Source organism: Bactrocera neohumeralis, chromosome 2, assembly GCF_024586455.1.
Source record: "Bactrocera neohumeralis isolate Rockhampton chromosome 2, APGP_CSIRO_Bneo_wtdbg2-racon-allhic-juicebox.fasta_v2, whole genome shotgun sequence".
NCBI classification, from domain to species: domain Eukaryota; kingdom Metazoa; phylum Arthropoda; class Insecta; order Diptera; family Tephritidae; genus Bactrocera; species Bactrocera neohumeralis.
Genome location: NC_065919.1, coordinates 90,468,054 through 90,485,272, shown reverse-complemented (window position 1 = coordinate 90,485,272; position 17,219 = coordinate 90,468,054). Strand labels below are relative to the sequence as shown.

At 37.9% G+C, this 17,219-nt stretch overlaps 1 protein-coding gene across 2 annotated transcripts in view; it reads left to right on the top strand.

Annotated features, from left to right (window-relative positions):
• LOC126767716 (uncharacterized) overlaps positions 1–17,219 on the top strand; it is a 209,408-nt gene that overhangs the window by 144,268 nt on the left and 47,921 nt on the right. For both annotated transcript variants that reach the window (XM_050485263.1, XM_050485262.1), the window contains 3 exons: positions 11,634–11,840; positions 11,984–12,129; positions 12,901–13,051. In XM_050485263.1, the coding sequence (XP_050341220.1) occupies positions 11,634–11,840; positions 11,984–12,129; positions 12,901–13,051 (504 nt within the window). The remainder of the gene's footprint in view (positions 1–11,633; positions 11,841–11,983; positions 12,130–12,900; positions 13,052–17,219) is intronic.

Here is a 17,219-nt window from a genome sequence, read left to right as displayed (position 1 = left end):
CCCTTTCGGCATTTTTCTCATTTGTTTAATGTGCCGAAAACAATAGCCTCCGCACAATTTATGAGCAAATTAATTAAATCGATGTTTTAAGTGCAGGCAAAAAGCAAAATGTAATAATAAGCTTGTATTGTGTGCGCAAGTGAGCGAGCAAGAACAAAGGCTTCAGCTAAGTGCCAAAGCGGCAGCCAACGGGCCGAGAAAGCCAAGGAATTGCAAAGAGAAAATATCTCGAGTTGGCAGCAAGTGTTGTGCGTAGAAACATATGCCGCAGGCCACATGCCACATACGAGCACACCAACACACCCGTCTCTCATTGCCTTGCTGCCCGTATCCACCTACCGGCGTCGACCGCAACGAGAGCGGAAGGATTACCGGGCATAATATTATTTTACCACAATGTGGGTGTAGACGCTTACACTAAAACAAGAGCTCAACGACCATAACACACAGTCTGGAAAGAATAAAACACACGATTTTCTGATTACGGACATTTAGCTATAAGTATGGTATGTGTAGCAAGGACACACTTGCAACCGGTGTTGCTAGATATACATATATACCATACTCTTGTAGAAGGGAAGTACACACCGCCGTTAGACAACACTCCTGTGACGGGTCAGTTTGTTCGTCTAGGCTGAGCAGGCCCAGGGGTCTATTTAGTAGCGCAGCAATGACAAGCATTGAGCATGTGGCACGAAAAATGTGAGGGGATGCGTTAGCGTTAAGGAGTCAGAGTTCAATGTGGTGAAGCGTTTGGGGAATAAACAGAGCTTAAATTAGCAATGAGCGACTAATCTATGCAAGACATTATATAAAGTGCCAACTTGATTAAAATTAAATTAAGTTTATTTAATAATTATTTGATAAATTTTAGCTTCACATTTTATTTCATTTTTTAGGCAAAATTTATATAAAATCGTCACCTTAAATGCAAACAAAGTATTTTTGTATATATAAAAGTATAAAGTATAAAAAAATTTAAAATCGTTGTCAGATACAATAACCAATATATAACCATTTTATAATCAAAACTCAAGATTTGTTTCAATATTATGAAAATTGATGTTACGTTATTTTGCATTTTAGGTGACGAAATATTCATACCTGATTTTAAAAAGCTTTTTGAAAAAATTGTATTTGCAAAAGAAACTTGGAAAACATATCTTCAGTTGTGATATTTTATAAGTGTGTTCTAAAAGACTTCTTACACGATATGCAAGCTTCCTCTTTCCATTTAATTAAGAAAGTTCAAGGAGATTAGATCTCTATTCGCCACTTCCGATTCTCGTTAGCGGCGCTGCATCGATGTTCGGTCCCATGAATGCAAATAAATATCAATTATTAGAGAAAGTTTCGAAATAAGGACACCAATAACAACAATTCCCCGAAACAAGTAACAAAGCATAACTAATTTGTTGTTTTGTTCGAGTCAATGCGGTTCTTGGCTGCAGCGCCTTCAAGCAACCGACACTCTTTGTGTGGTGGTATGTGTGTGTCAGCTCGTGTGCTGTGCCAACAACAAGTCATAAATTATGTAATTTATAGTTTTCTTTGTTGTAACAGCTTATTAGCCAAATAAGTATTTTAAGCCTTGCCTGTGGTGGTTCGTGTCCCGACCAATATCTTTTGAAGGGCGGTAAAGAGCGAAATAGATGTGCATGTGTGTGTATGCGGTGTGAGTTTATATATTACTGCGGCCGACGGGAATGCGGCTCGCCATCATAATAATTTGTTCACCGGTGTAAAATTTATTTATTTAAATGCATTCTCTTTCCAAGAATTTCGCTTGCACAAATTTAAACTTGAACTGAGTGATCAACAAATTCAAATTTGTTTTTTAGATGCTTTTAGTTTACTGGCTTACCTGAAGTTTTGTGAAATTCATAAGAGTTTTAGTTCTCCGATTTTAGATTTTCCAACTCTTTTATGAACACAGGTAAAGTCGTCCACGAACTTTTGGCTCATAATTTGATTTATTTAACTATAAAAGAAAATTTAATAAATCTAAATGGCAAATAAGGCAAGGCTCACACAAAACTTGCATCCATTAGCTCCTACGTGGAGCCCTCATATCCAAGCGCACACATGTTCGGGCTGCTCACTTATTTACGGAGCACGTTCAATGGCTTGACATTTAGTCGCTGCTGTGGCTGTGACACTAAGGACTCATAGGGAGCAGTCAAGGATGACAGTTGTGCAGATTAAAACGGAGTAATGCTTTTCATTAGCTGATGCTATTTTCACTTGTTCATTTGCCCTCATCCCCCCACACACACACGCTCTAAACGGAACATTGTAAGAAGTATAGACGGAAGGCTATTACTTCGCTGGATGCTACTTCGGTTGGACTGGCTGCTGTACTTCTGACAATGTGCGAATGGATGTATGTGAGCATAGAGGAGCTCGTTTAGCGCAGTTGGGAGGAGTCCTTAGCAGTTACCAGTAGTGGTACTTCAACTTTGACTCAAAGGCCAGAGCCAATCACGTGGACACACACACTCGTGAAAAGGAATTGCAGAAATGGCAGTTGCTGTGCTCGAGATACTCGTATATTAAGAAATAATTGCCAATTTCGTTCGCAATCAGTAAATTAAATTGCAATTAAGCAATCGAAATCCGATCGAAATACCACAAGTGATTCCTATTTTTATTTCGCCTTTGCATTTACTTTATATTTCACCTTCACTGCAATGCTTCTTACTTAACTACTATTTCACTGCTACGGCGAACGTGCTGACCCACTCCTTGCCGAGTTGTCCTCCACGGTGCTTTATTGCCTCTGAATGGTGTGATTTCAATTGGAAATAGATAAAGCCACCAGCCACCAGCCACCAGCCACCCGAGCTGAGAAAAAACGCAATATGCCGCGGTGTCAGCAATACGAGGCATGGTAATAGCGCGGCATGCCGGCGTGGCGGCAGTGGATTGTCCGTTGTCCTACATGTGATGTCATGGCGCTGCTGCAAATTCACGTAAACATTTTAATCCGCTAAGCTTTCATTCGCTCGGTTCCATTTCATGGCGTGCACCACAGCGTTGCTGTCGAGCACTGAAAGCGCCGTTGTGCATTTCGATTTCCACAAAACTGCTGCTGCAAGCGGACGCGCTAAGCCTCTGGCAAGGCGGCGGCACAACAACGCTTGTCAGCTGAAGGTAAGACTCTGCAAAAAGTATAAACAAAAAGGGAGAAGCAAAAACGGCACTTCTTCAAGGTGATCAGACCATGTGGCAGCTGTTGTTGTAAATGGAGCAACTACGTAACGCATGTTGCATGCCGCACGTAAGCGAAATTTTAACCAACTGATTGCAAGAACTTTTATTACCACTACCAGTTCAATGGAGCTTTTATTAGTGCCTTCTGCTCTTGTTGCCGTACGTTTCTAAATTGATTAAATTGCATGATTTGATGCTCTCTCCGTGCACTCCAAGCTATTTCGACTACCCGGCCACACCCACACCCGCACCGCATATGTTGTTTGTTCTTGTGTACACCAATAAAAGCTCTTTCTATTGAAATTCCGTTGGAGTTGCAACCATTTAATTGAAAGTGAATGGGCAATTGATAGCAGTTGCTTTGAGGAATTCTGCATGAGTTCGATCTCTTGCAATGCTCGATGGTCATTTGTGCCTGGTTGGTTGGTTTGCTGACGAAGTGAATTAAATACATTTTATAAGAAATATACAAATGCATATATGTATGTATTAATCGTTTTGATTCTTTCCCTTACTTCGGGTGTAATATTCGTCTCCAGATTTTACGTTGCGTTGGAGATTGAGATTAAGATTATAACTTTTTTTAAAACAATATTAAGTAAACATACGCTAAAACCAAGGCATTTTGGGGTCCATTTAGTGTGACAAACTAAAAAGGAAGAAGTTAGGGAATTAAAAGAATTACATTTGTCAATTGTTTTAAATTTTTAAGAATTTAATATTTTTCGAGTTTTATGCGATCTGAGTGTTCCGAGCAATCACCAAGCAAATTTGAAAAATGTAGTTAAGAAAAAATCGCGTGCGGCTGCATTTTAGAAGGCGATAAGTCAGAAATTATTCGAGATATCGATTTCAGATTTTAGTATGTCATTTCTAAAATTATTACCTCTAGAAATATGTTTCGATGATTGATGATATGATAGAAAGATAGATAGACGAGCTGGAGCGCTACGGAGTCGTGTCTGACTTAAAATTTCGTTTTTCATTCAAGCATTTTCGTTCGACTACATCTCCGCCTCATACCGCATACATGGGTCCATCGGTTCTACTTCTATTGTATTCTGATTAACGTTTTGAAATTGCATCAATCAATACTTGCAAATAACAGGGAACCTTTTGAGTATATTTAATTGTGCTGAAGTGCGCGTAAATGGCCAATAACTTACAAACACATGAAATGATTCGCTAGCAATTTCACTTATGGCCCACAGAAGGTAGCAAACTGGCAATCACTGTTGACATAGTTATTTGATTGAAGAAATTTCACTCTGCCTTCGAATGTATGCCACGTCAATCCTTCTTGAGCCACTTGTAGAAACTTTTATTTGCTCAATTACATATTCTTCATTCCTTTATTCCAACAGGCAAGCGCTGAAGCATTGGGCTAATGTGGCTAGATATTAAACCAACAGTGTTATTGCTCGAATTAGGGCAGCAACCAGATCCCCATCCACTTTCAGTAACTCGGCATAGCCAAATCGCCTCACTACTACAAATGCTTTTGCATTGTTGTTGTGGATGGATTGGCCAAATATGATGCTTTTGCATTCATTACTTCCATTGCTCCTAAAGCTGTCTTCTTGCTCATTTTGCAGGGAGTGTGCATTTTTCTCGTGTTGTTTTCAGCCCCAAGGATGTGCATTGATTGGCTAAGTATTGTTTGTGGATGGCCAATGTTCTTTCAAATTTTTTTTCATACAATGAAGCTACCAGAAAATGCCTATTGTGACTGCTACGCATCTGTTGTACTTGGCACTAAGAGGCAGATTACAGGTAACTCATCAATATTCTTTTATTTTGACGAATCCTAACGAAATTTTGGCTCCCCACTTCTCTTGGATGCAGACACTTTTTGTCTAACACACAAATGTCATTTGTGTACAGAATACACTGACACTACCACCAACAAAAACTTAATTCCAACTGGAGACTTTCTATTATATAACCATATAATTAGATTAAATAGCTATTGCTGAGAATCACCACACTTGTGGAAAATTTAAGTGAGCGCTGGAATATACCATAGTTTACTACTGTGATCAAATTGAAAGGTGAATTTTTAATTTCCACTTGGCGAGTTTTTCGAATCGGTAATTTTTTTTCTGTAAGTTGGTAGTACTGTTAGTAACATCTATGCTAAATTTCACGGCAAAATATTATAGTTTTTAGATACGCGTCGTTTTGTGAGGCTCTAAAAGGGAATTCTTCAATTTTTACTTTATCTGAATTTATTGGACAAAGAAGTTCGATAATGCACCATCTCATACTGCATTGGTTATTCGTGATCATTTCGCCACATTTTCAACTAATATTGTTCCGTAACTACCATATTCGCTTGATTTGGACCCGTGTGACTTCTGGCTGTTCAGCAAACCCAAAAGACCACTCCGAGGACACCGTTTTGACTCAATTGAGGATATAAAAGTCAAATTCGTTGGCATAAGTGTATTGCAGCGGAAGGGGATTAAGTACGTTGAAGGAGATGAAATGGACAAAATTCACCTTTCAATTTGATCACAGTATTATGTACGAAAAATGTTCGAATGGACCAACGCGGGTATGCACACCACGCTTTCTACACCAGATATAGTTGCAAGTTTATGGGCATTATTTTTTAGGAAGAATTCAGAAGCATTAGTTAAACCTTAGCAGAGTCAATTGTTCAGAACGAATAAAGCGCCCACTTGCCAGTCACCGCAATAATATCCGTAGTTAAAATTTATAAATAAGACTGAGCTGGGAGCACATGAAAGAATATTTCCAGTGCTGGAAATGATAACAGCTAGTTGATCTTATGGGAATATTATAGGAAAATTCCTGTTCCAATAAACCTCATTTAATACAACTTACTCCTTCAGACTCGAACTCGAAAACTAAACTTATTATAATAAATTTCCAAAATTTTCTGGAACATCCACTAGATATTATCCAATAACTGGAAAAATATTATCGGATTGAACACTATTTCGACTGGTGAAAATGCATTCGCCGCTATTCGAAATTAATCTTTGAAATGAACTTTATGTGAACTCTCAGACTAACTAGGATAACTTTCCTGAACAAACTAGGAGAATAAGGCTAAGTGTACTTTATAAACCATCATCATCCTTGTGAGCTTAGGCTTGCTGCGCATGTGCCCTCATTTGCACTCTCTTTACATTTTTGTATGTAAAGCTTCTTCATCTCTTCCGCAACTTCATCAGTCAGTCTTGATCGCGGTCTTCCTCTTGCTTTAGAGATGATTGCTGAGAGCCATCTTAGTCGCTCTGCTTGGATAAAGCTTACAATATTTTCATTATTTATAAGCTACAGCGGCTACGCTGGCTAGGTCATGGCGTCCGAATGGATGAAAACATTCTAGCTCTGAGAGTATTCGACCCAGTACCCGCCGGGGGAAGCACAGCAAGAAAAAGCCCTCCACACCGTTGGAAAGACCAGGTGAAAAAGGACTTGGCTACTCTTATAACCTCCAATTGGCGCCAAACAACGAAAAGGAAGTACGACTGGTGCGCTGTTGTAAACTCGGCTGTAATCATGTAAGCGTTGTCTACGCCAAAAACGAAGAAAAGATAAGCTAGTCTTTCTGATTTTATATAAAGGCAGTTTACATTGACTATTGAGTAACTTTGATTTGAACAGTGTCTTTTGGGATACGTATAACCTATTGGCTGCTTGTATTGGATCTTCGATACTCAGACTTGTTGAGTTATCACCACTGAGTTCGAAGCCCACGTGAGTAAGGGGTTTAACAGTTTCAAATGCGTATTGGCCACTTTTCACTCTTTGTGCTGCATTATCATCAGTTCTATTTAATATTGTATAAATTATTTATTATTTAAACCTTCCTTTTAGTGCGTATTGTGTAACTCATTAAAAATTTACAAGTTGTGTATCCAATTTTTCTCACACAAGCCTCCGAATAAGATAGCCAATTTCCAGTTGAACGCCTACAGTTGTGTTTCAATTGCTACATAACGGTGCATCCTTGGCAATGCTCCAACGCTCCAATTGCCGTTATAAGCACCCTCGAATAAATATTCAAAAGGGAATACGGTGCAGCTTGTAGAACAACTCCTTCAAAATAACTTTAAGCAAATTTCGAGTTGCAAACCGTTAAATTTTGCGGTTGCCTAGCTGCATGTCCGTGCCTTCCACCTGACACCTGCCGAGCCACTCCGTTGACTCGATTGCCTTTTGGGTGCGCTTAGGTAAAATTTGCATTTCGTTTCCGGTATTAACGTTGCTCATACAACTTGTATCTTACACATTCACTGGCCTTAAACCCTTTTCTTCAAAGACTGCTCCTTTGATAGTGCACTCGCTCGCCTGTTCGTTCGTTCGTTTGTTTCGCTCGCCCTTTTGTTGCATTGACGCTCGTTTCCCGTTAGCTTTTCCGCTCCGTCGTTGTTGTAAAGCGATTTTGTTATGCATGTTTTTTCTCCTTGTCGACTTAAAGTTGACTAATGTATGCCTCTTTTTGTTGTATTTGATTCCTCTTGCACAGATATATATATATACTATATATGTGTTTTGAGTTTGGTTGGTCCTTGTTTTATTTGCAAATGCCTCTCCGGTATTCATTTACATTGTAAGTGCGAAGTTTGTTTGCCTACCAACTCGACTGAATGTAAAATTTCGACTGTTGCCTCTAAACGAATTCATTCGAAGCCTCTTTGTGTGGTTTTATTTTTGTTTGCGATTTTCCTTTTGCTCGTGTTTTTTTCTTTTATTTTTATTATTGTGTTATTTTCAGAGCTTCCCATGCATATTTGCATATTTCCAAATGCGAAATGGGAAAAAATAGTATGCAGTCTTGGAAGTTCGGATCCTATGCTTGACTTACAATTTCGGTACAACATCCTTTTCGGAAAATTCACCAACCAGCAAAGTGGGAGTTAGCAGGCGGGCAGGGTGGAACACAAGAAAAATTGACGTAAAATGTAAAAGAAGTATTTACTATTTTCAATGCTCAGCGAAAGGTGTGAAGCGAGGTGGTGCCAGCCCTTAAGCCCCCTTTGCCTCTGACACAATCACTTCGCTTGCTTAACAGGCAGTAAGTCAGTTCGACTGAGACTCAGCAATTTACTTGTGCACAGTTTGTTGCTCACTTTTTGTGCAAACATTTGTATCCAAGAGCGAGTTGTGGAATCTTTTTGTAAACGAGAGTATGTAAATAAACATTGGGCCTGGGGGCAGTGTCGTTTCAACCCAACTTGGGTGCCACAAAACATTAAAAGTTAATCAAGGCGTTTGCCGGCGTCGCCCATTACCTCTTGAATCTGGTTCGGTAGTTAAAGAGACATTTACATAGTTGCAAATTAAAGAAGTTTGGGGAAACTGAGTGCCAAATTAGAAATGTTATCCTTTCAACTTTCATCAATATCAGGTAAAAAAAAATATGACAATAGGGGCATTCGTATAAAAAACGAGTTCAAAAACTTGCAATTTTTAAACGAATGTTATTCATATGGAGATATTAGAGATGTTACAGTGCAATTTTTTGGGTGAAAATAATTAAATTTTATATTTTTCATTTGAAACTCAAAATATTTACATATCTGTGTTTGTGGTTGACTCAGTACTTCTGTCACGTCACGGATATTTGAAATTTTTTCGTGCCTTCGGGGCTAACACCACTACGGTTGTTTTCAGCTAATTAAACCACAACAAGCTTAAAAGCTCATTGAAATTTTTAAGCTGTGAGCTTGTTAAACATTGTAGGAATTTTATTAAGTTCTATAAAACACTATTCGATCAATGCATATGAGTGTATGTTTCATACACAAGGAAATACAGTGAAAACTCTATTTTGTGAACTTCATGGGACCGGATACTGTTTTACAGTTTATATAATGAAAACATATATAGGTAAGACATACTGCAATTAATATTCGAGAAAACATTTTCTAACTTATAGTGCTTGGTGATCGCTCAATGTCAGCTGATTCTTTATCTTTGTCAACTTGTTCCTCTTGCCTTGCTTTTACTAAATCAGGAATTACTTTGTCAGTGCGAATAGCTGATACGGCTAGATTTTTATCAACTTCATGTAAATATGGAAATAGTGATATCCTAAACCAACTCAACGTTAATAAATCAAACTACATTCTCCCAAGACTGTATTTTACTAGATACTTCCAGGTGATGATATCCCCTAGACGAGAACGGAAACGGCTCTCCTGGCCTTGTCGTCGCCTATTACTAATTCCAACATAGTTATTAACTGCAAGAAAGCACTGAGCTCACTAAAAGACAAACTTCACCTAGCAGCAGGAGTTCACTAGGATCGATCAGAAGAGAGCTCAATATACAATTTCAATAAGTTGCAAATAACAGATGGAAAAATATAACAAAATGCAATATAACTAAACAATTACGGCCAAAAAATGACAAGAAAAAAACTAACGACTTATTAAATAGGTCCAGGAAAAGTATATACAGACTAATTGCTACCACAACTGGGAACTGGCCATTTGGAGAACATGCGTCCAAATGGTTATGCCCCAGAACAACATCGGCCGAGGCTGCGAAATAGTAGGGTATAAGGAAACAATTTTCCGCTTTCTCTGTGAATGCTCAGCCCTATCAATCAAGCATCAAACCTTGAATGAATGTATAAAAAAAGCATATCGGACATTAGTAGATTCATCGAAACCTCAAAATGGTTTGAACAAGAAGATGAAACATAATAACAATAATAAAGAGGTCTGCGACAAGTGCATCAAAATGGCACAGCTAGTGCTAAAGGAGCCCGAAAGATAACAGAGCTGCACTCTTACCTACCTCCCTGATGTAAAAACAAATTCTGTCAAATCAAGTTGCAAGCAGTTGACGACTCCATGCGATCAGGGATCTTCATTGTTTCACTCAATGGTGGGCTGAAATCCTGGATTACTAGCACAAATCCTTGATTGTGTCTTCGCACGCCTTGGATAAAAAATTAACTTCATGAAACATGTTGATAAAAGCTCTCCCGCCCAACTCTATGAGCTCCAAAAAGGTTATCTTTCTAAATTATAATTTGGTCCATAAGACAACAGTAACATTAAATATTCGGAAAACTGACACCAAAATATTACGAAGATTAGATATAACGGAACAAACTGAACAGTTATCAACAAGCAGCGAAATTCATTGTCCTGTGATGTTACTGCAAATTAAACGGATTGTTCCGTTATAAACAATAGGGATGACGCTATATACATACATATATATACCGTTAAAATTAAATCATTTCATTCTATACAGTTTCCCCTGTATACAGACGCAAAAAAAATATGCTTCAGGGTTAATATATTTAATCATAGTTATTCCCACATTATCTTATGTCTGAAGAGAGTCGTGAACTCAAGCCGCATTTACATGTAAAGTCTAGTATTAAGTAGCCTTACCTTAGATATTATGGGATACTTCCATACGTTTCATCAAGGCGCACATTTCAACTCTGAGGAGTAGTAAGCGTAAAATCTTGAAACGCAGGTGTACCATAAACAGCTGATACAGACCAGGTCAGCAAAACGACAAGGGTGCTGACAACGTAATCAAAAAAGCTTGTGGCGACGATCTTGTGGTTACGGGGCAATGCAATGTCAACCTCAAGAACATTATACGCCAACATAGTTGCAAAATGAGCAGTCATCAACAGTTAAAATGTTTTATTCTTCCTACCGAATGCAAATGCATACTTATATATACCGCTATTATTGCAGTTCTTCGTGCTAACAGAAGAGCACTGCAGTTCATGCCAGTTGAGCGAGCCATTTGGGCGACCCATTCACTGCGAGCCTTGCTTGTGCATTGCCGGAATATGTGTATTGGCGAATCGGGAACGCTGTGCTTTGCATTACTTAAAATAATAATAATTCTGTGGTTTTCATTTCCTGCACTGACCCAACAGCCCGCCTTCGCTTCATGCGCATTGAGCACCGCAGAAATATTACTTTTTCTTATGCCACTGCTGTAGAAGGAGCAGTGGGATCCACCCACACATATTGCTGAAATGCAGCTTTCAAGAGCATCAAGGAAGCGAAGCAAACGAAATCACCAACGTCTTGCAGCCGCATACTTAAATGGGAGCTTTGCCTGCTTTAATGGATGCAAAGAGAGTAGGGTGTAGTCGTAGAGAGTGCTCGTGTGCAGTTATGTATGTCGAACATCTTGGTTACAATCTGTTTTACTATTACGACCACGCTGAAAGTTTGCAGTAGTTTCAGTACTTGACAGAAAATTAGAATCTAAACGTGGTGGTCATTGCACCGTGTAGACTGCGACTGCAACTGCCTAAGTATCTGGGTTAAGGGTCTTTCGCCGATTCTGTGTGTGAAGTACTAGAAAGGAATTGCGTTGTTGTAATCATAAAAGTATATCATAAGATATTGAATTGATATTGTTTAAGCATACCTTTTCATACGTTATATCAGGTCGACCAGACCCTAAAGTCAACTGGTTCAATGGCACGCAAAAACTGAATGTAGGCGATGGAATTTCGATGGGCCGCCATGTGACTACAAATCGTTTAGAGGTGCTAAATATTCCACGTTCAGCTCTCAACACTACCTACCGATGCCGTGCTTACAATACGAAGTTGGTTCCGCCAATCGAGCGCAGCATACGTATCGAGATGCTATGTGAGTGAGAAAATCCACAAATTAATAAATATTTATTTCCTTCCTTTATTGAAATATTTTGAAAACTATTTGCTTATTATAATCTGCTCTTATATCCAATCATATATACAATTTGGATCTGAACAAGAAAATTATCTTTGCAGTAAGTCCAACATCTGTAAATCTCACAAATAAGCTGAAAGTTTTCTCTTCCGGCACTCAATATAATTTGACTTGTGTCGTCGCCGGTTCAGTGCCAGACACTGAGATACGCTGGACGCAGAATAACAGGCCTTTCAAGCGAGGAACGGTAAGTTCTGAAGTAAGCCCAATGGTTTGTTTAATTAAAAGATTTGTGGGGGTTAATGTTGGTGAAATCATATAAAATTAAATAGCCAATTAAACTTGAGATATTTGAGATATAGCTCTCTCTGTCTGGTGTCAAGTTTATGTAAGCACAAAGAAGAAAGTAAAGGAACAATTGTAGATATATATTATATTATTTTGTTGGCGAACACAATTTGACTATATTCAGAAAGAAATATGAATAAATAAATTTTTTTTTGATATACATATATGTTATATAATTGTCATGAGTCAGACCCATTTAGCCTATAGAAGTGAATATACACATTGTTAAAAAAAAATTTTTCCTCAATTTTGTTTATACAAAATTTTATATGAATACATTATAAAAAAATATTTACTGATTTTTTTTTTTTTCAAAAAATATTTTTTTTTTATTTTTTCCAATATAAAAAATGGAATCTTAAAACAGTTTTTATTTAATTTTTTCTGCTATAAAGTTTTATATGAAAAATTTAATCGAAAATTTTTGTTTTGAAAAACAAATCGCTTTAAATATTTGTATAAAATGAATATTATTAATGTCTGATTTTTTTTGTTTGGAAAAAGTTTTTTTTTAATTTTTCTGATATAAAAAATTTAGTCTTAAAAAATTTTAAAATGTGAGTGTCTTAAATTTTTTGTTTAATTTTTTTTTTGTGAATATAATTCAAAAATATTTTTTAAAATTTTTGCTGAAAAATATGCTTTTGTTTTATATTTTGTTTGTTCCTAGCTAACAACGACACAAAGCAACGGCAGAGTCTTCTCCACGCTATCCTTCCATCCACAACCCGAAGACGACGGCACATTGCTGAAGTGTGCAGGCTCCAATCCGCGGTTGCCCATCTCCGCAATGGAGGATTCCATTTCGCTAAATGTGATATGTAAGTAGAATTGCTAATACTGAATTAATTTCGCTTTTAAGTAATGTAAAGTAAATAACCAAATAATTATCGCAAATTCTTAAATAAATAAATAAAATAATTTTAGGCCAGCTGGTTAAAATCCACATCAATTACCCCCCTTCAAAAAGTAGCTCAAAGAATACAATTATTATGAAAGCATTTTGATTCAAGTTCATTATAAGAAATATATTGCTTTATAAGAGAGCGCAGCTTCCTCGTGTGTGAAGTTTTCGCTGCATTTACATCGATTTCACACAAATACGATTCTTTCAGGCTTACAAATGGGAAAAGTTTCACAATAAATCCAAATTATTTGCTGTGCAAAATTCCGCCATGCTTTCGGTAAAAATGTGCAAACAATTCACCTTGCCAGCCGGCTGCTGACATAATAACGCCGCAGTAAATTTCACTTTTCGATTATCTAAGCCGCAAACATGTCAAAACTCCAACTCGCCGACTTTCGAAGGTTGAAAATCCGACGTGTTTGATAGGATCTAACGGCTGCAATGTCAAAAGTAGCAAAAAACTAAAACGCTCTCGGCACATTTAGAAACTCGAGTCCACACACCCTCCCAACCACACGCCCACCTATACGCGTAGACACTTTTGTGTCGCAGTGTGTATGTTTATGAATATATTCATATGATATTCAATAAAGTTGTCAGCGCTTGTTTTATTGTTTCCCACACATATTCACACACTCACTTGTATTTCCATTCACACATATACAAACATATGTATGTGTATATGTGTGTGTGCTCGCATACGTGTGTAATTTAATGAATGTATAGGTTTTTCTAAACATAATCATAAATTTATTGAAATGCAGACTTAAATAGAAAATTTATGACCGTAGCAGTAAAAGCGAGTACAGCACGCGAGCACGGTGTTGTTGAGGGGGAGGGAGGACGAGGAAGTGGCGAAGTTACACAAGCGCTGTCACTCCCTCTGGAACATATGTATGTATGTACATACTAATGCAGACACGTTCGGCGTAAGGAGCAAGTTCTTGTGCGACGGGCGCTCACACGACCGTTTGTCATTCCGCCAGCGCCCATGCTGTGGCATTGCCAATGGCTTTCAGCACAGCGAGCACATGCCATGATGAAAGCTATGAAAGTTTTATTTCTTCGAAAACGGTTATAAATAATGAATTGTACGGTGTGACAAACAGACAACAAATAATAAGCAAACAGGGGAGCACAAAAATATGCAGATTTTTATTCGAATGCGCGAAACGAGAATATACATTGGCTGTGGTCCGATGGGTTTGTGTGTTCAACCAGTGGGCATAACGGTCAGAATGTGTGTAGGTGTGCTGGCAGAGTTACAGGCACGAATGTGCTGGGAAAGTGCTGAGTAAATACAATATTTGGTTTGAATATAAATGTGAGAGCATAGACAGAGTTTAAATACTCCCATTCAGTGAATGTTCTTCCATTTCTCCTTTGTGTGATGAATTCACCTTACAATTGCGTTATTTCAAAGACAACTCCACTAGTTATCATAATTCCTTGTAATCTATGGAAGTAAAGCACAACTGAAACTTCCACTTCCATCCCTCAAACTTAGCAAATATCTTTATTTGTACACCTTGGCATGTAATGACACCTTCAAGTGAGCCATCCAAAATGTAGCGCTGGCGTATTTTACGATACCGTTGTTGCTGGCAAGTTTACGAGCCCTCAATTGCAATCAAGCATATTTATAAATTCGTTCGTTGTACGTAAATATATACATAGATATTCACTCCGTACATTATTTGCCAAAAAGTTTCCGGTTTGTGTCTTTTATTTATTGCACCTGCAAGTACTTTGAGTACGCACATAGTAAAACGTGTGCCAAATTTGAAAAGTTTACAAATAAAATTACGCAAAACAACGCAAATACCCAAAACAATCTGACAACCTGCGATAAGGTGGAAAAGATATAAGCCAGCGGACTGCTCATATTTCATCGCTAAAATAATTTCGCATGCATAACCACAAATAATTTTATATTTGCAATCTTCCTACAACTTTTTCTACTCAAATAAATTGATCAGCGCGTTGGCCCTGGTTACCGCAGAGGGGCCAATAAACAGCCAAACTTTTGCATGTTTGTGTGTCCCGCGTAATACGTAAATGTCGAAGAGGTAATAAGGAAATTGTTTTTAAATTTGGGCAAACTTTTTAAGGATATCTCCACGAAATGCTTCAAAAGTCCCTTTGCAATCCACAGCTCGTAAAAAGCAATTTTTACTTCCACTGAAAGATAGACAATTTTCTCATAACTTTTTGTCAAATAATGTTTGCCGCGGCAGCGTCTCTGATGATCTATCCGTTAAGTCCAATTTTCGATGACTCTTTTGAGCATTTCGACTGGTAACAGGCGAATGAGACGCGTGGTGCTTTGTTCCAAGGCCTGAATCGAAATGGGATTGTCCGCGTAGACTTCAGGCTTTACATATCCCCACAGGAAAAATTTTAACGGTGTGATATCACTCGATCTTGATTGTCAATCGAGCGGCCCAAAACGAGAAATCATCTGCTCACCAAAGTGTTCTCTCAATAAATCCATTGATTGATGCGATGTGTGGGAAGTTGCGCCTTCTTGTTGAAGCCAAATGTCGCCGAGGTTACGCGCTTCAATGTCAGGCAGCAAATAGTCGGTTATTATGGCGCGATAACGGTCGCCATTGACGGTTACGATCTCATCGGCATCATTTTTGAAGAAATGTGGACGATGATTTCACCGGTTTACAAATCACACAAAACTGCTCTTCTTTCTGTATAAAATGACAGCTCTTGAAACTCTTCGTGTTTCTTTTCGTCTTAAATATGATAATTTTGCTTGTTTACATACACATTGGGACAGAAATAGGCCTCATCGCTGAACAAAATTTGGCTCGAAATTGTCGGATATTCTTAGAACTTTTCAAGCGCACATAGAGGGATCGATGTTGCTTGGGAAGGTCGAGCGGCTTCAGTTCTTATACAAGCTGTGTTTTGTATGCTTTCAATTTAAGGTCTCGACGTAAAATGCAGTCGTTCCATATGTCAGTCCGAATTGCTGTGAGCGCCGCCGAGTCGACTCTCCACGGACTTCACGGTCGAATATTATCCAATAATAAATTCGGGATTTAGAGATTGGTTATGGTGTTGCGAATAGTACGCTCAGTAGGCCGATTATATTTAACATGAGTTTAGCGAACAGCGCGGAACACATTCTTTAGAGAAAATGAATTTTTGTAATAAAGTTGAACGATTTGTAAATTTTGTTCAAACGTAAGTCCTTCCATGATGAAATGCCAAACTAAACAAAAATATCACGACAGCTCAATATGACTCACGCGTAATCTGTAAAAAAACTGCTAATTTTTATGACTCGATCAATTAATCCGCACTCGATCTGTATTGACTTTTTTATGTGCAGACTTTTTTTGATTATACCAACTAAAATGCTCGGGAATTAACCAAGGGCAAGTTTAGTTAAATTTCTAAAGAACATTTTCAGGTATTCTTTTGAAGCTCTCAATTTAAAAATTAACTGAAACCTTACCTGAAGCAAGACAGTTTTGTCTATTTTGTCTCGCCATCTCAGTTAGTCGCTTCCAATAAGTTAGCCTTACGAGCATAATTATTTAGTGCAGCAATAGCAATCATAGAGATAATTAAATTAAAAAATGTCCCTCGGCTGACTTTGCACTATTTGTATTGAAACTAAAACTTTAACTTTTAAATGCGACTATAATCCGTTCGCACAAACACTAAAAAAGCTAAAAGAGCTATTGTGGAACTGCGAAAAACTTCGTGCTGCAGCAAAAGTTTGTGACAGCAAAAAGTTACCCGACAGTCTCAACCGAAACTCGCAAAGAGGCGAAAAACAGTTACTCTCAAAAATAGCCGAAAACAAACCCAACATTTTTAAGTTGGCAACGCAGAGCCGAACATGCAAGCAGAAAGTAATTCTTCTTGTCATTTAGCTAATTAAAAATTTCAAACATTTCTTCTACATGTAAGCGCCTCATATGTGGTCTGCAAGATTTTAATTATATGAATGCATAGCGGCATAAATGATAAAAAGCAGCAACAAAGTTAATACAGAAGTCTAATAGAGTTTTTATCTTAATATTTTATACATATTTCGTTCTCTATTTTCTTTATCA